This window comes from Ruditapes philippinarum, unplaced genomic scaffold (assembly GCF_026571515.1).
Source record: "Ruditapes philippinarum isolate M1 unplaced genomic scaffold, ASM2657151v2 ctg6058_1_1_1_1, whole genome shotgun sequence".
In the NCBI taxonomy this organism is placed as follows: domain Eukaryota; kingdom Metazoa; phylum Mollusca; class Bivalvia; order Venerida; family Veneridae; genus Ruditapes; species Ruditapes philippinarum.
The window spans coordinates 134,366-155,447 of NW_026862683.1; the positions used below are offsets into that span (position 1 = coordinate 134,366).

At 31.8% G+C, this 21,082-nt stretch overlaps 2 protein-coding genes across 5 annotated transcripts in view; one reads left to right on the top strand and one right to left on the bottom strand.

Moving 5' to 3' along the window:
• Positions 1-976, bottom strand: part of LOC132719869 (DNA repair and recombination protein RAD54-like) — a 30,592-nt gene extending 29,616 nt beyond the window's left edge. The window contains exon 1 of the mRNA XM_060703804.1: positions 820-976. Within this exon, the coding sequence (XP_060559787.1) occupies positions 820-822 (3 nt within the window). The 5' untranslated portion in view covers positions 823-976. The remainder of the gene's footprint in view (positions 1-819) is intronic.
• LOC132719873 (histone-lysine N-methyltransferase, H3 lysine-79 specific-like) overlaps positions 977-21,082 on the top strand; it is a gene marked incomplete at its 3' end in the record, with an annotated part of 39,523 nt that continues 19,417 nt past the window's right edge. For all 4 annotated transcript variants that reach the window (XM_060703819.1, XM_060703818.1, XM_060703821.1 and 1 more), the window contains 9 exon segments: positions 977-1,203; positions 1,300-1,340; positions 9,007-9,081; positions 12,480-12,543; positions 16,777-16,917; positions 17,321-17,411; positions 18,813-18,907; positions 19,225-19,287; positions 20,263-20,318. In XM_060703819.1, coding sequence (XP_060559802.1) covers positions 1,129-1,203; positions 1,300-1,340; positions 9,007-9,081; positions 12,480-12,543; positions 16,777-16,917; positions 17,321-17,411; positions 18,813-18,907; positions 19,225-19,287; positions 20,263-20,318 — 701 coding nt within the window.

The following is a 21,082-nucleotide window of genomic DNA, read 5'->3' on the forward strand; positions in this document are numbered from 1 at the left end:
TTCATCCTTTACAATTGTATTAGGCATTTGGTAAATTGCTAAACTCTTACTCTAAGTGGTGGTGTGGCCGAGTGGTTAACACGTAGGACTAGTAATCTAAGGATTGCTGACCGCATGGGTTCAAACCCTGTCAGGGTCAAACCTTTGTTTCCTTGAACAAGAAACTTTACCTTCATTGCTTAGTACTGGCTGGTTCCAGGAATGGATTTGAGAGTGTTTCAACAAGCTTATAGCTTCCAACACCATTGAACTAAAACGTCACTAAATAGCATATTTTTATCTAGGCTTTTTCTATTATAACTGCAACCTGCAGTTAATATTAAGACCTACAGTTTAAACTTCAATCAATCAATCAATATTATTTCATTTTGTGCTCATACTAGAAGACCAAGAATACAGCTATGACTGCAGGCAATGATCTATAATATACAGTATATGATATAAATTAACAGTATATGATATAAATTAATATAAATCATATATGCGCTTATGTATGAAAATGTGTTTGAGCAATTAGGCTAAATGATAGGCAAGAGTGGAAGAGCCCCATTTATGAAACTTGTCCAACAAATGTTTTATCTAGATAATGCTTATGATAATGTACTAAAAGATCAAAATGGTGGAGTTTTTTATCTTCGTTGCATAGTTTTGTAAAGGTTTCCTTTCTAGGACTGTTTACCAATGGAATCATTTTAATAACATGATAAAAATTTGTTCATCGTGCACTCGTATCGCGAAAATATGTGATAAATTAAACAATGTATGTATACCATGCTTTGTATGGTTGGTGAAGAAGATGTATGTAAAAATATAAGTTACCATTATTATGCGATATGAAGTGATCCAAAAACCAACAGGACATGTGTGTTTACTGTTCCAAATTTAATGTATCAATTTCATTGTTTTGAAAGCAGCCGCCGCGAACCGTGGTACCCCCATTTGACAGCGAGGTGTCCAATCAGAGGAAAGCAACAGAGGCACGTGACGAAGCGGCTTTCCCCGATATGCGTGGGCATCGAGGGTCGGCCTGGAATGTAGGTCAGAAGTAGTCGTGAATTAAAATGGGAAATCCTGAACGATCGCATCAGAATTGACGAAATCAACAAGTACAGACCGAAAGTATACACTATGGCGCAAGAATTAAAGTTACATAGCCCTGTCGGGTCGGAACCAGTTGTCTACACGTGGCCGATACCTTCGTCGGTAAGCCAAATTATTCTTTGGACCGTGACAATAGTCTCAATTTCTTTGACGATTTCTTTACAAATTTGACTGTAAAATGTGTAATTTATTTTTCAGGATGATAAAGATGGGGCCCAAGAAATTATTGATACCATTAAGTAAGTTTTATTTCTTTTTAAGTTATTGTTTGAACTAAATGAAATTTCCTTTCTTCTTAAAATCGCTGATCGCCATGTTCCTGTATATTTGGGGCCTCAGAAGGGTGAAAATACAACTTGAGAACAAATGTGATTAATATCATGTTTGTATTTTCATCTACATATTTGAATACTCATGTTATACCTTTTACAGTTTTTTTGTATTTGGCAATTTATGAGTTACATTTAAATTTAATTGTCTAAATTTTTGTTTTATAAAAATATAGAATGGCCTTTGCTATAAGTAGGCATAGGCCTACATAGTCATAGATCTGTTTAGCTATTTTATTGACTATGAATGTCACTTTCAGTAATGATAAAAAAGAGGATATTTATTCATCATATAGAACTTGTATGTACATCATGTAAAATAATGCGTGGAAGAGCACCTGAGGTCTTCCTCCACCAGTTAAGCTGGAGCGTCGCCATGTGACCTATAGATACTGTGTCGGCGTGACGTTAAACCCGATCAAACAAAATGTAAAATATTTAAACTCTTCAAACCTATGACTTGCCGGCATCTGTGGCATTCTGCGATTTTAAAAATCTAGGTCTTGTTGCAGCCTCTATTTCCCACTTCACGGTCATTTTTAAATAATTGTTCAGGATTTCATTAGGGGTAGCCCATTTTTATAACCGATATTTGGTCATGACTTATCAGTATTCTTGATCTAAACATGTTTTTTACATATTCTGATTCAAGGAAAACTAAGGAAATTAAAAAATAAATATTGTTAGATTGTTTCAGTGAAGTATACAAGAATTTGATTGTTTGAAAAAAAATTCATCTGATTGTTTTATTTGATTTGTGTTATACAGTGGGTGTTTTCCCAATTTTATCTAAAATGATGCAAAATTCTCAATTCTGGTGGTTGATCCAGTCAACAGTTCCCAAACTGGTGAAAAAAAATTCTTGTTAGTGACAGGCAAACATAAGTTTTATAATGTTTAAAGGGATATTCAAGCAAAATAATGACAAAAATATTATAATGATCTTTTGTACTCAACTCGCGCTAAAATTACATTTAATATTCTATATATTTTGGATTTGAAGCATAAATATATCTATATATCTTGAACAAAATTTAGACGCCAATAGAATCACCGAATAATTTTAAAACAAGTCAGGTGACTTGAACAAATAGTTGAAGTTACATTAACAGGTACTGTGGATATTGTATGATTGAAACAAACCTAAATCATTCATTTGACATGTTCTTTAACGTTTCCAGAGTTCACTGTGACAACTATTGTGAAATTGTAGCGCTCTAACCTGACCCACGCGGGTCAGGTTAGGAAACCACCATTTTATTCTTTATATGGAGAAAAGTTTTGTTCCTGACTGACTGTCTAATATATTTATTTTGAGGACATTTACAGAATTAGGAACGAAAAATTCAAAACTAAGAAATGAAAATTTTGCCTGTGTCTCCCTTTAAAAATGGTTTTAGAGCAGATTGAATGCATTTTACCTGAAGAAAGTAAAGCCGCTTGTGAAATTATTTGTTATAAAAGTAGCAAAATGTAAAGAAAGTAGTATTTTTAGTTCCATACAAAATACTAGACTGCCAATATATATATTATCACTACTAATTGCCTTTAAGCAACAGAAGCTAAACATGGTCAGGTATTTGGCCAATGAGTAACTTAGGAAACTAATTATCAGAACACCAAAAAATATAAAATGAGAAATAAAAGTATTTCTTGGGCATAGTGGGTCTTAAATGTCTTGTGGACTAGATTGTTTCATTCATACATGACTCTTTTTCATGGTTGAATGTTTTCATACATTCATGAGAATGTTATATTGAAGTCATAGTCACTTGAACATGCTTACTGATAATAACCTCGTTAAATCTTTGGACAATCATCACAACATTTCATTTTAGCAACTGACGCTCTTGTCGAGGTTAGAGTCGTATTCTGATCCATAACCGTCTGGGTCGGTCCCCGGATGCTTTTGATAGATTTAGCCGGAGAATAGTCTATTTGGTGTTACTCATCCAAAACATTTTAGGAACTACTCCTTGTGACTGGAGATCTGTGAGCGTATGACCTGTGTAGACATGCATCGGTGACAATCTGTACTGTTGCCTGGTCATGTGATTGTTCACAGCACGTAGTGATAGAATTAAGGACTCGTAAGTTTGATAGTAAATAAACTTTTTTCCGAACTCTATTTATATACAAGTTGTTATTTTACTGGTGTATTTTTTTTGCCACTTCACTTGCCAATTAAATTCATATTTTTCGTAGTAAAAAGTAATCTCATACATTGATGTACAGTGGCTGTCATCTTATTTCACTTAGAAGGGCAATTGAAAGAAATAGTGTTGCTATGGACTAAACTTCTGACCAATCAAGTCTGGTTATATTCATATTGCTTTTAAAACAAAATATCGTTTGAATTGAAATTTGTTGTTACTCAGAATTTTTTTTTCATTGCTAAGCTATTTTGAATGGGGAGACATCCATAAAAAAAAAGATGTTATTCAGAATTTCCTGATTCGGCTGGGTATCAGTAACCCTTGGTACTTGGTACATTATTAATATATTTCAGTCAAGGTTTCTTCTATTATACTTATAACTGATTGTCATCATTTAAAATTAATGGAAGTGATAAGTATATAGTACTATTTAGTATTTACAAATATTTTTAATGTTCACTGTAAACTTGAGATTTTTTTAACAGATCGCTGATAACAATAGTTGCAAGTCATTCTGAATTACAAGTTTGTAAATATTTTAAGCTTAAATTCTTAACATTGTTTAAACTTTAATGTAGGAGGCTCATTATTCCTCAGAAGAAAATTTTTTTTATTCTTTGGAAAAGGCAAAATGAGTTTTATAATGGTTTTAGAGCATTTTATATAATTATCACTTGCAGAAAGTAATGCTAAATGTGAAGCTATTTGTTATTAAAGTAGAAAAATGTAATCAAAGTAGTATTTTAACTTCCATTGAAAACACTAGGTCACTATATTCTAACTAATTACCAAAATGCAGCAGAAGCAAAAGCTGGTTCAGGTAATTGGCCAATGAGTCAGACTCACTTTTTGGAAACTATAGCTGAACACAAGGAATAAAAAGCTTTTTAGAAATAAGAATTAAAGCTTTTCTAAGGCATAATTGCCGTAGGGTTTTATAATTCTGTGGGTTTATAGTTGGGCTTATAGATGTTTACAATATGATACTTACTATGTAGTCCAGCGATCAGGAGTGAAAACTGTAAAGCTATTAAATTGAATGCAACATGCAAAAGTGAATCTAAGGGAGGAGGGTTTCGGTTGTTTTTTCTCTCTCTCTTTCAAATAGAATCACTGTGAAAATGACTTGTAAATTTGATCTCTTATAAAAAATTTAATGCCACATGTTTTACCTTCTGTTATTGTGGACAGCAAATTCTCAAAATTATAAATAAAATGTTTAAATACTTTTTACACTACTAACACACAGATTGATACGTAAATTTTGAATTTATCTAAGCCCACACAGTTTATTTTGAAAGATGTTTTGATTTTTACCTTACTGTCACCCAGTTATTGTCACAAGTTTTTACATATGAAATCCCACTTGAATTAGAAATGTTCCCCCAATAGTAATAAAGAGATTTAATTCATTGAATCAGTGATTGCGTCACTACCACAACAGCCTCTCCCCTCGTAGTATTTCAATATTGCTGCATGTGCGTAATCATTCTATAAATAAACAAAGTGTGTTTCTTGTTTCCTATTATACTCCTACTATTACTTTGTTTAAAGCTTTTCTTTCCTGTTTAAATGTTACACATTCTGTTGTATTAAGGTTTTTTTTCCCTGTCTTGTACTCCTGGTTAATAATTGACCTAGATATATGACATTAGTGACCTATATGTATGGATCAATGCTCGCTGTCTACAAAATCTATATTTAACTATAGTTTACTTGATATATTTATATATACGTTTTTTGATGCATAATTGGTTGAGATGAACTACCTGCTTTTCTGACATCTGGTTCTACAAAATCATGATTATATGAGGAATGAAGCACCTACATTAATACATGCTTTGATGTAGGAGGTACAAGCCAGGAAATAGTTTTTATTACTTTAACAACAATAAAAGGTGTCTACCGGGGAAAGTTGCATATAAATTATGTATACATGCCTAAATGGGAATATTTTGTGATGAAGGCTATTAACATCACAAGTTGCTATAAGTATAAGGAGATGTTTAAAATGTTAGAAATAATATAGAGAAACCCATATTAGCAATAAAGAATTACAATATTGTCTAACTGTTAATTTGATAACCCATGTTTAAAAATAATGTGATTGACTTATCACCTTTGGGTCATTTTTTATGAATGTACTAAACTATAAGGTCTTAAGTATTGAAAATGCAACAGGTAATTGTTACTCAAGTGTGCAAAAAGTGAAAGTGAAAAATGTTTTGATACATGATATGAAATTTACTGATGTAATTTATATTAAAGTGTATGTGCCATGTCTCTATATTATGTTTTAGTCTTGAAACAAGATGCATTTCTAATCCTAATCTAAATATCTGGGGTATTAGTTAAAATAATATAGGTCATTTGTTAACTGTAACTGCAGATAACATTGTCACTAGTCTGGTATCTTATGTCTCATTTTTCATGAAAGTTTAACTGACACTGAATTAAATAGTCATCACATCTAAACTTTTATTGGTCACTTTTATTAAGATTTCTCACAGAGACATGGCCCTAACTTACCTGTCAGTCTTTTCGGGATGATTGGGAAAGGGTACATGTATGTCAGGGAGGGTCTTGGAGCGCACTCATTTTCTGGACTGAAGAATACTTGGCATTCTGTATAATTATGTTAACAAGTAAATACTAAGTTGTGTGTGGAAGATGTTAATATTGATTTATTCAGGGAAATATAGGTTGGGGCTTACTTAAAGATTTTAAGCTGATCTATAACATATATGTATTGTAAGTGTTAAAATGATGAATTAGATCAGCTGTCATATTGCTGCTTGAAGTGCTTGTATAACTATAAAGTTTAAGTTGAAGCAAAAAATACAGTGTAAATCTCAGTTTTAATTAAGCATTTATCTCTTCAATGACAGATATGGACCATAAAAGCCTTTTATTGGTTGTATCCTATTCAGCCTTTTGTTATTTGTATCCCAATATCCTATGAAAACCTGCTATTTTATACAATGCAGTAGTCACTAATTTCTCATAGATGTAGCTAGAAAAATCATAGATTTTGAGATCAATACTACAGTTATCAGGTTTTTCATACTTTCAGTGCATCTGGTTAATGGCCAATAGGTCAGTTGGCCTCATTTTATGTTTATCTATAGGGTTATTGACCTTACAGTAAATTACTTTGTAGTATTTTTAGGGCATGATATTTTAATACTTTGGTGACTGACCTATATACTTCAGGTAAATAAATGTGCCTGAAAACATGAATAAAAGTTTCACTTCTTTTGAAAAAATACTTTAAATAACAATCTAGGATACATAATCATGTTATAATAAATGTTTAGAGAGATAAAACAACAAAAAAAACAACCCGTAAATATGCAAGAGTCGCTTGTAAAACATTATCCTACTTTTCATAAAGCTTAATGAGATAGGGTCACCCTTGCATTATAATTCTGTATACATTTAATTCAGACCAAAGACTTGTGACTCTTCAGTATGAAATATAATAAATACTTCAAAATATTGGCCTTCATCTAAATGATTAAGTCAGCAATTAGCTGTTAACTTCTGTGGAAGTAATTTCTTTTGTCATAACTAACTGCCTTGATTTAGAACAAAATGGGCAAGACATAAATAATATAAAAGCAGTGGCTGAGACTGGAGTTTCATGCCGCAGACCTTATTGATTTTCATGTCAGAGGGTTCTATACGCTTTTATTATCATGTTTCAAACAGTCAGCATTCTTTTAGGTCACAAAGTACATAATCATTTCATATTCTTTACTCAAAGGAATACAGAATTGACTTGTCCTGCTTGAAATGTTAAACTGTTGACTCTTATATTGATATATTTCAATGTCAACATACTAAAATATACAGATATTCTATACAGGTGACAAAGAGTTTTTATTATCACATCATATACTCATATAATTCTTGTTACCCAGAGTCTGCTGGGAGAAACAGATTTAACCATGGTTTGCATTGTTCAATATTTGATGTTGGAAATCCTAAGTTCATATTGAAAGTATCATTTACAATACTAATAGCATAGTGAAGGTTAACTGATCATGACATTATAATAAAAGTTATATAACTGAATGATTGAACTAGTATCAGTTCAACATCATATAAGTTATACATGAAGATCTTTATCTACTGTAACATTTACTTAAACTTAATATGATTTGTGAAGTACAAATCCATAGAATAAGACTGGTAGAGTTATTTATATTTTTGGAACTATTAAATTAATTTCATTATTTTAAGTAACTTGAATTAACTTTTTGTTATGAACAAACTAACATGGCATGATTGTACATTAGCACTGTTACATATTGTAACATTGGAGCAACAAAGGGTTTGCTGAATTATCAATAGAACATGCAAATTGTATGAAAATTACAGGGGAAAATTTTGTAATAGAGGTACACACAAGAGAATAGTTATATGTCATAGTTGATAATTATAACAGTTGTCTATATTTATAAATCAGATACTCATTGATTAATTCTACATGTACCATATACATGTCTTGTCGATGGTAGAAACATAACATTGTTGATAATAATTGCTACATCAGGTTTACGCTACTGATGTCATTTAGGAAAGTCATTCTTGATACATGTTGACTCCTTATTTAATATTATAAAATCAGCTATGTTACTATTTAATTCACCATATTCTGTCAGTATTTAAATTTTAAAGACATTAGTTTTTGTCATAGCGTTTTAATATGTATTTATTTTTTTTATTATTATTAAAATGATTTTGTTACAGTTATTCCCTCACACCCACTTGTATTCACTATAACTGATATAATTAAATAAATGTTACTATTCAAATAAGAGTTGTCATCTTGGAGATTAGATTTCCTGGTAACATATTTATTAAGTTCAAGCAAGCACTATTGTGTGGTACCCCTATTGTGGGCTTTAAAAAAGAAGCTTTTATCAAGTATTTTTTCCCTGTTGATTGAAATTAAAGTCACATGTTATGAGCACCTGGATAGAACTACTGGTCTGTCTACCAATTTGAATAAGCTAACTGATATAGGGGTTCCAATAAGGTCCAAACACATAAAAAGTTAAAAGTCCTTACATTGATCAACTTGAACACTTAAAATGGACAAATATGCCAATAATAATGAAGAGATATACACAGAATTAAATTGAAAATTGATTTCTTTTTGTGATTCTTAGTCTGATTTGAGTGAAAAGCATTTAAAGCTTTTCAATTATGGGTCATTTTGCATTGTAAGTAATTAGTCCAGACTTTCATCAAGTGATTCAAAAACCCTCAGAGGAGTACATTAGGAGTCCATTTTATAGCTTCTTCATTATAAAATACTTCATTTATCTTTGTTGATCAGTGATTTACAGGTCATTGACTAATATATGCATATTAATTGATGCTTTATGTTGCATGTTTTAACTATATTTCAGATTGGTGAGTGCAGAGATACCAGAGTTGGAACAAGCTTTGAATAGAAACATTCTGAAAAACTATGACACAACCAGGTATCTTCCTCATACATTCATTTTTATATGTCTGAAGAATTACTATAGAATGGTGCTTGTCTTGACATGTGTTAGCTGAAGTTTTTGAGAACTATTACATGTGCTGCCTTCATACTGGGATAGGGAGAATGGTCATACATCTGCAGAGATCTTGTTCATTTCTATCAAGTTATCAAGATGTAAATGAAATGGAAAATTACTTAATACTTTTCAGTAGAAAAAGAAATAATCAAAATATAATTTTACTCAAGTCTAACTGTACATGTATTTGTATGCTTATGAAAAGCATATAAATATGATTATAATTACAACCCATTTTAAGGAATATGTTTATTATTACTGGTAGCACACATCATGTTGAATAGTTACAAAATTAAAGTAATTTTACAGACTTATATTTCAACATGAACATTGCAATGTTTTCATTTGATGTCATCACAAAGTGGGGGTTTGCATGTGTCATATGTCTAAAAAATCAGTAAAATTGTTTTGTCATGAAATTAATTGAAAATTTGTTTGTTTTGCATGTTAGAGTAAATTATATTTTACTTGTGAATGCCAGTAGTTACTTTCTCACTTGCATTATTGTATCTACTGTTAACTTTGTGTTACATTTCAACAAATATCCTCTGTTTCGGTATTCAGTACAGTAAATGAATTAAATGAAATTGAAATTATTTCTGAATTTTAATTTTGTATTCATTTAGAAATACAAATAGTTTTTTTGGGTGTTAATTTTGATATGAAAGTTTAGTTTATTAGTCCCCTACCGGTTTACCGGAGGGGACTTTAGGTTTACCCTCCGTCTGTCTGTCCGTCCGTCTGTCTGTCTGTCCGTCTGTCTGTCAGTCCGTCAGTCCGTCCGTCCACAAAACTGGATCCCGCGATAACTTGAAAAGTACTGAAAATATTTTTATGAAACTTGATATATGGATAGATGGCAGTATGGAGATTATGCACGTCTTTTTCTTTTCTTCCTATGTTGAAAATTCTGGTTGCTATGGCAACAAATAGGCTAAAAATATGGCAAATTTTACACATAAACTGGATCCAGTGATAACGCAAAAAGTACTGGATATATTTTTATGAAACTTAAAATATGGGTAGATGGTAGTCTGGAGATTATGCACGTCTTTTTATTTTCTTCCTATATTGAAAATTCTGGTTGCTATGGCAACAAATAAACTGAAAATATGGCAATTTTTACACATAAACTGGATCCAGTGTTAACGCAAAAAGTAATAGAAGTATTTTTATGAAACTTGTAATATGTGTAGATGGCAGTCTTGAGATTATGCACATCTTTTTCTTTGAAAATTCTGGTTGCTATGGCAACACATAGACTGAAAATATGGCAAATTTTACACATAAACTGAATCCAGTGATAACTTAAAAAGTACTGGAAATATTTTTATGAAACTTGACATATGGGTAGATGGCAGTCTTGAGATTATGCATGTCTTATCTGTTCTTATTTTGAAAAAATATTGGTTGCCTTGGCAACAAATAGGCTTAAAACATGGCAAATATAACAATATTTGTGATTAGTCAAAAAGAGCTGAAAATTTTTTAATCTTTAATTCCAGAGTTATCTCCTCTTTAAGAATTTTGCTTTTTAAATTGTTATATTTTGGTAACGGATGTTTCAAATATTAAATTTAGAGTTAAGTGTCCTTCAGTCCGTCTGTCTTTTCAACAAAACTGTTTCCTGTGATCACTTTTAAAGAACTTTTCCAACAAATTTACTGTAAAAACATTAGTGAATGGCCAATGGCCCTTCAGAATGTTGATGGGGTTCCATCCGGTAATTGCTTGTTTATCGAGGTTTGACTGAGTTAAAAGCACTGTCATTGTTGAGATAGTCTTCCTAAATCTTTATAATATAGAGAGGTAATGACTTACACTAAATAATGTTTTATGTCTCTAAAAAAATGTTATGATATGTTTCATTTATACATGTTGAGGCTTTAATGAAAGCTTAAATTATTTATTGAGATTTATTTGAGATAATCAAATGTCAACATTCAGAAGGATTTCAATAGGCTATAATTGTTATATAGAAACTAAAAAGATTGTGTACAATATTCAAAGATTGCTATTGTAATTGGTTAATATCATGTGATTTTGTTAAACCTCTTTCCATTCAATATAAGAATAAGTTTCAGTTTCTACTTGACTTGAATATGACTGGACTGTTAATATATATATACATGTATATATATTTAGAATTCCTCTTGGTTAATTTTATTGAGTAAAGTATTAAATTCCTTGAGATAGGTTTGTTTATTTAGAGCAAACAATTTTTAAGTAAAGATAATAAACCTTTTTCTCTGATATGTATTGTATATCTTAAAACAAGAATAAATAACTTCCTGGTTTTTACCTACCTATTTTACATACAGAACATGAGCAAGTAAATGAGTGTCATTGTATTCATTAGGTAGTTAAATCAACAAGGTCAATAGATAAAGCAATGAAACCTTGTAACTTTAAATCCACCAGCTGTTTGTTATAATCCCCCCCCCCGTCTGTAGTTTAATGTCATAATTCCCCAGCATGTCATAAATCCCCCAGCTGTATGTCATAATCCTGCAAGTTTTATATCATAATTCCCCCCAGCTGTGTGTAATAATTCCCCCAGCTGTATGTGATACTCATAATACTGCCAGCTGTATGTCATTATTCCCCCCCAGCTGTATGTCATAATTCCCCCAGCTGTATGTCATTATTCCCCCCAGCTGTATGTCATAATTCCCCAAGCTGTACGATATAATTCCCCCATCTATATGTCATAATTCCCCTAGCTGTATGTCATAATTCCCCCAGCTGTATGTCATTATTCCCCCCAGCTGTATGTCATTATTCCCCCAGCTGTATGTCATTATTCCCCCCCCCAGCTGTATGTCATAATTCCCCAGCTGTATGTCATTATTCCCACCAGCTGTATGTCATTATTTCTCCCCCCCAGCTATATGTCATAATTCCCCCAGCTGTATGTCATTATTCCCCCAGCTGTATGTCATAATTCCCCAAGCTGTATGATATAATTCCCCCATCTATATGTCATTATTCCCCCCAGCTGTATGTCATAATTCCCCAAGCTGTATGATATAATTCCCCCATCTATATGTCAAAACTCATAATTCCCCTAGCTGTTTGTCATAATTCCCCCAGCTGTATGTCATAATTCCCCCAGCTGTTTATTCAAATACACAACTTTAAATTCTTATGCAGGTTTGGTAGGTATACAATCAGAATAGTCAGTTTATTATACATTAGAGAGTGGGGCCAGATGCAAATGTGTTAAATATGAAAACTATTTGTCAAAAGTTGTTAAAATAGTAATTCAGTACTATTTTAATTTCACTGTTCACTTATATATCTGTATTTTATTTCAGTTATGAAAGTATGAAAAGTTTATGTGAGAAGTACAACAGAGCAATAGACAGTGTCTTACAATTGGTAAGTATTAAATTTCTGTAACTAAAATATGTTACCTAGTATCTTGCCATACAGACAACCCCCTTAATGTATTTTTAAAAACCTGCACTCAAATTACCCTTATGTGTCTAACTTGTAACAGTGTCTAACTCATAACAGGTTCCTTGTAGTGCAAATATGCCATACTGGGTAACACTTTCAAATGTCATGCTAACCAACTTTATTACATTAGCATGTTTGATGCACTACTGCCTTAGACTGTAGAAAAGTTAGCATACACTATTATTATACCCCCACAAACGAAATTTATTATACCCCCACAAACGAAGTTTAGGGGGGGTATATAGGAGTCAGCTTGTCGGTTGGTCTGTCCGTCCGTCCGTCGGTCGGTCCACATCATGGTTTCCGGACGATAACTAGAGTTTGGAATGAGGTATTGTAATCAAACTTGGTATATAGCAACCTTATGTGGAAACTCTGCTTGGTATTGCATTTGGACCCCCTGGGGTCAAGGTCAAGGTCACCATTACTAAAAATAGAAAAATGGTTTCCGGACAATAACTAGAGTAAGGAATGAGATATTGTTATCAAACTTGGCGTGTAGCAAGCTTATATGAAGACCTGGGTTGGTATTGCATTTGGGCCCTCTGGGGTCAAGGTCAAGGTCACTGTTACTAAAAAAAGAAAAATGGTTTCAGGACAATAACTTGACTTAGGAATGACATACTGTAATCAAACTTGGTGTATAGCAAGCTTATATGAAGACCTGGGTTGGTATTGCATTTGGAACCCCTGGGGTCAAGGTCACCGTTAGGAAAAATAGACAAATGGTTTCCGGACAATAACTAGAGTTAGGAATGAGATATTGTAATCTTATTTGGTGTAAAGGAAGCTTATATGAAGACCTGGGTTGGTATTGCATTTGGACCCCCTAGGGTCAAGGTCACCGTTACAGTGTTACTAAAAATAGAAAAATGGTTTCCGGACAATAACTAGAGTTAGGAATGAGATATTGTTATCAAACTTGGCGTATAGCAAGCCTATATGAAGACCTGGGTTGGTATTGCATTTGGGCCCTCTGGGGTCAAGGTCACTGTTACTAAAAATAGAAAAATGGTTTCCGGACAATAACTTGTCTTAGGAATGACATACTGTAATCAAACTTGGTGTATAGCAAGCTTATATGAAGACCTGGGTTGGTATTGCATTTGGACCCCCTGGGGTCAAGGTCAAGGTCACCGTTAGGAAAAATAGACAAATGGTTTCCGGACAATAACTAGAGTTAGGAATGAGATATTGTAATCTAATTTGGTGTAAAGGAAGCTTATATGAAGACCTGGGTTGTTATTGCATTTGGACCCCCTAGGGTCAAGGTCACTGTTACAGTGTTACTAAAAATAGAAAAATGGTTTCCGGACAATAACAAGAGTTAGGAATGAGATATTGTTATCAAACTTGGCGTATAGCAAGCCTATATGAAGACTTTGGTTGGTATTGCATTTGGGCCCCCTGGGGTCAAGGTCACCGTTACGAAAGATGGTTTTCGGACAATAACTAGAGTTAGGAATGAGATATTGTAATCTTATTTGGTGTATTATAAGGAAGCTTATATGAAGACCTGGGTTGGTATTGCATTTGGACCCCCTAGGGTCAAGGTCACTGTTACAGTGTTACTAAAAATAGAAAAAATGGTTTCCTGACAATAACTAGAGTTAGGAATGAGATATTGTAATCAAACTTGGTGTATAGCAAGCTTATTTCGAGACCCCAGTTGCGATTACAATTAATTGAAATATTTCTTTGTACACAGTTGATAGTTTGTGTTCAAATTTTTCTTCAGACTACTTTTTTTTCAAAAAGTCAAAGTTGTTGGTGGGGGTATTAATCACCTTCAGTGATAGGTCTAGTTGATAATTGTAGACACTTTCAAAGTTACTAGTATTCACTTTGAATGTGGTTAATAGACACATGTAGAAAAATTAGCAAACACTTTGTTACAGCTGTCATCGATAGAAACTTTATTGACGTACTATATATTATTTTGTCGATCAAAAATCAATACACATTCGAAAAATCAGTAATTTTGGCTAATTTTTTTACTAGAAATTATAAAAATACACTCAAAACATATACAGAAGCAAAAAAAACTATGCTGTTATTGTGTAATAGACATATTTCATAATATCCTGTTATTTTATAATAGACATATTTCATAATATCTGTTATTGTGTGTAATAGACATATTTCATAATATCCTGTTATTGTGTAATAGACATATTTCATCATAGTGGTCAGAAAAAAAAATCAGCCAAGACACATCATGAATTGTATGAACAGACCATGTATTTAACTGAAGTCATTAGTAGTTATATTTGATATTGGTGTATTGTCGATATTTGTCGATATATAGCATGAAGTATGTGAAGATACTTGTATAAAAGTTAGCATGAACTTACTGTAAAATAAGGAAAGACTAAGGGTTAGCAATATTACAGGTTTTAAATATTATAACTTAGGAAACTGTCTGCTGGGACTGTATATACTTATGACCACATATATTATGTCAAACTCCTCACAGTGATTACCTCCCTTGGCAGAATTGTAATCACTGCCTTCAAAGACGTCACATGATGATGAAAGTCACATGACGTAACGTCGAAATTCAAATGTAAATATCGACCGTTACAAAGAAAATCTAACGTTATTTTTCTCTTTCTGTTTTATTTTAAACCTTTGGTGCCTACATTCGATATAGTTTATCAAAAAATTATCGAAAGTATACAAAATAACGAAAAATAAATTCAAAAGCTAAAAAATATAAAATATCAAAATATCGTCTCGGTAGAAAATAATCTCATAACTTTTAAAATTATTTCTAAATATTCATATTATTTATTTATTTATTCATAAACATTGTTAAATAAATGAGAGAAAACTTATCTGATAGATAAAAGCAGTAGATAAAACAATTTTTGAAAAAATATAGTATATCAGAAATTCTGATATATCGGGACCTTGGTGGCAGAGATCTACGCCGAAGAATTAAGGGGAGATCACTGTGTGGAGATTGATATTATGTAGGTGCCATTTTCACTGGTATAGACATAAAACTCTTCTACTGTTTATCAGAAGAAGACGACCAGCTGCAAATCTTATAATAAGAAACTAAATTGTATACATACATTTTTATGCAAATTAATTGACATTAAACAGCTGTTCAACTATTCTTCCTTTAAATACAAAATTAATAAGATACTTGTATAAAGATCCTTATCAAAAGTAAAAGTATCAAAGCATTGTTTTATTACATAGAATTGAAGTACTTACAACTCTTAGTTAGCAACATTATCAAGAAATGTTTGAAATAGTGGGGTTTTTTTTATGAAATAGGTGCCATATTCTTGTTAACACATTTCAAATGTCAGTTTACACTTTTCTATTTGTATACCATTTAAAATAAGTGTTATTTAGATGGAAACAAGGTCATTCTCTTGTTTGTTGGTTTTCTGCTTAAACATTACAGTTTCAAATTCTTGTTAAAATAATTCTTCTATAGTTCCGTAGATGCAGAATTAAAGAAATATTGTTGCTTATTTTACGAGAAACAATAGCTAAGCTTAAAATTTGGGAAGCAATCATCTTTAATTTAAAGACTGAAAGAGGAAAAAACATTCCTAAGTTTCAATTTAGAGAGACATATATTGAAATTGAATACATTGATAACGTAGAAAATGATATTTAGTCCTTCTATCACAACTAAAATGAGACTAGTTTGATATTACAGTTATATTTGTAAACTGTAAACTTTTATGTCTAATTGACTTGAAAAGGTGTTCTAGGTAAACCTTGAAATTTTATGTCAAATTGACTTGATTTCCAACACACTTATTGTCTTGATACATTGGTGACAGACATTTGTGATATCTGAGACAATGTATTTTACCATTCTCCTCAATGATACCAATACCAATCCTGTATTTGGTGACAGAACTTTTTCTTCACTCATCTTATTGTAGCTAAGATATTACAATTTTGTTCTTGTGTTGATATTGTATGTAGTGAATGGATATGTAGGTTTGATATAGTGTAGGTGTATCCTATAATACTCCTCCACTCTCAGTACTCACACAGAGATAATGTTGCTTCTTTTGATTGGTTTTCTTTCATTTCATTATAATAAATAAGTTTTAGAAAGGTAACATTCTTGAGGATGTTGGTAAAATAACATATAGATGATTTTTTCTCTCTCTTCAGTGGAAAGGGACGTCCAAACCAAACAGTTTAATCAACACGAAGGCATCAACTCCATTGTTAAAACATATACTCCAGCAATGCTATGATCATGCTGTCCAGGATCCAGACAAACTTAACCAGTATGAACCATTTTCTCCTGAGGTATACCTTTTATACTGTTCTGTGTATATTATTATTTTTATTATTAAAAACATATAAAAAAATTACAGCTTTTCAATCTTTTAGATTTTTTTTTGTTCAAAATTTATTTGAACATAATGAAAAATATCTTTAGAAAATCACAATTTACATGGCAAATCCGTTATATGAATAAAGGGGTTTACAGGTGAAGAAGATGACTGTCAGCTGCAAAACAGTGAAATTACTCTGATGCAAGAAAAATACCAGAAGTGGAAAAAATATAACATTATTTTCATGTTTTATGAATAATATGGTAAAGGGATATTCTGCACGGTTGTAAATATTCTACATTAACAGTAAATCACATTTATTTGAATTTTAACTAAATAAATATTTTTATAATCCACATTGTTATATATTTCAGGTTTATGGGGAGACATCATTTGATCTTGTAGATCAGATGGTGAAGTCTATTAACTTTACAGAAGATGACTACTTTATTGATCTCGGAAGTGGTAAGATATGCATCTTTTAACCTTTACCTAGTCTTTGCCACCAGTATAGAGCCAGCTGTGCAGTCTGACAAGGCTCTATACTGTTGGCTCACCTTGATATACCTAAAATTGATAATGGACTGTTCTAAAATGGAAATTGAAAAAGTCAATTTAAGAAATTCAGCAGATTAAGGAATAAAATAATAGTCTAGTTTTTGTTTTGTTTACGTTGTAACAGGTGTATAAGTCATTATTCAAGCAAGTAGTCATATCACTGTAACAAAGCTACACCAATTCAATGTAAAAAGCAAATTGATATTTTGACATATTCTGTATAAAGATTTTAAGTTTTAAAAGCATATCATACAGGCTAGCTGTTAAACTTTGCACCATTTCTAAATGTGTCAATATAAATGTTTTTTTTAGCTCACCTGAGCTAGCTCAGGGTGAGCTTTTAGGATCGTTGAATGTCCGTCCTCTGTCGTCTATCCACACATGTTCGTTAACACTCTAGCGGTCACATTTTAGCAACAATTATCATCAAACTTGGTCAGGATGCTTATCTAGGATGAGTTCGAACATGAGTCATCTGGATGAAAAACTAGGTCACAGGAGCTTAAAATAGAAAAACCTTGTTAACACTCTAGTGGTCACATTTTTGCCGCAATGATCATCAAACTTGGTCAGGATGTTTGTCAAGGTAATTGCTCAGATGAGTTCGAACATGGGTCATCTCAGATGAAAAACAAGGTCACAGGAGCTAAAAAAAGAAAAACCTTGTTGACACTCTAGCATTCACATTTTTGACTCGATCATCATCAAACTTGGTCAGGATGCTTGTCTACGTAATTGCTCGGATGAGTTCGAACATGGGTCATCTCGGATGAAAAACTAGGTCACAGGAGCTTAAAATAGAAAAAAATTGTTAACACTCTAGTGGTCACATTTTTGACTCATTTATCATTAAACTTGGTCAGGATGCTTGTCTAGGTAAATGCTCGGCTGAGTTTAAACATGGGTCATCTCAGATTAAAAATTAGGTCACAGGAGCTAAAAATAGAAAAATCTTGTTAACACTCTAGTGGCTACTATTATGATCCAAATTGATCTGAAAGTTTGTTTTGATGATTTCTAGGTCAAGTTCGAATTTGGGTCAACTGGGTTCAAAAACTAGGTCACACTGCATAAATATGGATAATCCTTGTTAACACTAGTGGTCACATTTTTGACTCACCTGTCATGAAACTAGGTCTGAGAATACTTGTCTAGGTAATTGTTCAGGTGAGTTTGATGGGTCAGGTGAGCGATCTAGGGCTATCTTGGCCCTCTTGTTTAATATGGTAAAGGTTTTGTAATTAGTATTGTTTGTTGTTGAAATGTACTTATATGATGCTATATTGTTGATTTATTATATAACTACAGGTGTGGGTCAGGTTGTCCTCCAGGTGGCAGCTGCTACACCATGTAAATTATGTTATGGTATCGAGAAAGCTGAGTGGCCTGCAGCATATGCTGATGTATGTATAAAATATTGTTTTTTCCTATTTAAATAAGTGTAATCTTTGGATATACTAGAGTAATGACTTCTTCCTTGGATTTACAAGTTGTTGTCAAATGTCTTTTATCATTACGGCTATCATTTCAATTTATTTTATGATATTCATTAGTAAAAGAGCAGTGTTTCTGTTTATTTGGAGTTTATTCAGCTCAAATTGCAAAAATTTTAATTTTCATTTAAGAGTCAACAGGCTTCTCTCATGACATGAATAAATTTTATCAAACACATTTTGCAACAAAATGTAAATTATATTGTTTATTTGTTATATGATTTCAGGGTATGATAGAACAATATAAACGTTGGATGAAATGGTATGGCAAGAAGTACTGCAAATTTTTGGTAAGGATCTACTATCTACATGGAAATACTTCAGTCTTGACTAAAATTGTAACTGTTTCTACAAGTTTAGTAAAGTTTTTAACTTAAATATAAATTTTTACACTGATGAAGTTTATGTTGGGTATTAATATTTTTGAAATATCAGTGAAATAGTTTGATAGCTTTGATATATCTATGAAATAATTCAATAGCTTTGGCATATCTATGAAATAATTCAATAGCTTTGGCATATCTATGAAATAATTCAATAGCTTTGGTATATCTATGAAATAATTCAATAGCTTTGGTATATCTATGAAATAATTCAATAGCTTTGGTATATCTTTGAAATTATTTAATACTTTTGGTATATCTTACATAATTCAATAGTTTTGGTATATCTAACATAATTCAATAGTTTTGGTATATCTTACATAATTAAATAGTTTATATATCTTTGAAATAATTCAATACTAGTAGCTTTGGTATATCTGTTAAGTAGTTCAATAGCTTTGGTATATCTATAAAATCATTAAATAGCTTTGGTGTATTCAAAATAGTTTGATAGTTTTGGTATGTTTATGAAATACTTGAATACTTTTGGTATATATTTGAAAAAATTCACTATCTTTGGTATATCAAGAAAATAGTTTAGGAACTTAAGTATATCTATTAAGGACTCGTATCTGTGAAATAATTCAGTAGCTTGTGTATATCTATAAAGTAATTAAATAGCTTTGGTATATCTTTAAAATAATTCAATACCTTTGGTATATCTTTAGAATAATTCAATACCTTTGGTATATCTAGGAAATAGTTCAGGAACTTAGGTATATATATATATAGAATACTTCAGTAGTTTTGGTATATCCATGAAATAATTCAATAGTTATATTGTTGTATGTTCTTGGTTATATAAAACTCTTTCTTAAGGTTACAAGAGTGATTCCCCTTTACTTTAAACATATTTTTATTGTTATAGCGTTTATTTTACAGTTAGAAAAAGGAGATTTTCTGTCGGAAGATACTAAAGATAGAATTAATAGTGCTACGTAAGTGATTTTGTCTTTAAACAGCCACTAAACAGCCACGTAAGTGATTTTTTTGTCTTGAGTGTTTCTATAGTGCACATTTTTAATAATATTATAATGTCCACTCCTGATACAACGAGATCGTTGGGACTTCTCATGGTTCCTAGTTATAACAGGGTCTCGTTATAACCGGGACAAAACAAATTGAGAAATCTGACGTGGTAGGGATTCATTTATTTCTACTTTCGTTTTCGCATACATCTGTTTTGAAGAGGTCATAGTGGGTGGTAACTTTTTGAATTTTTTTTACCCTTAGAAGTTGTTGTTTTAATTAAATATATATAAGTATATTGAATAACACTGCAAGAAATTAGCCATTTCATTTGTGTTCATCACTGAAAAAGTTGTTTTGTTATAACATTTCGTCCCCTTTAGGACAATGTAGCCCAGAGCAATGACAAAACAAGGCTGACATATTTGTTTGCTAATTGCTCAATAATTACTTTCTTAATTGACCATCATTTTCTCAAGATGAGAAACTGATGCAACCCAACGTGCCAATGGAGTGACCTCATTAAAATTTTGAAAAATATGCATGGAACTGCCAATATATGTATGATATCTTGCTAAAACTGATCTTGTTATAAACAGTATAAAATGAAAGGAAAATACAAGGAAAAAGGCTGGGATATAGTAGAATGTATGTTATAAGCGGTACCTTGTTAGAACCGATTTCGTTGTAAGTGGAGTAGGCTGTACTTTGTATATACTTTTAGTTTATATGT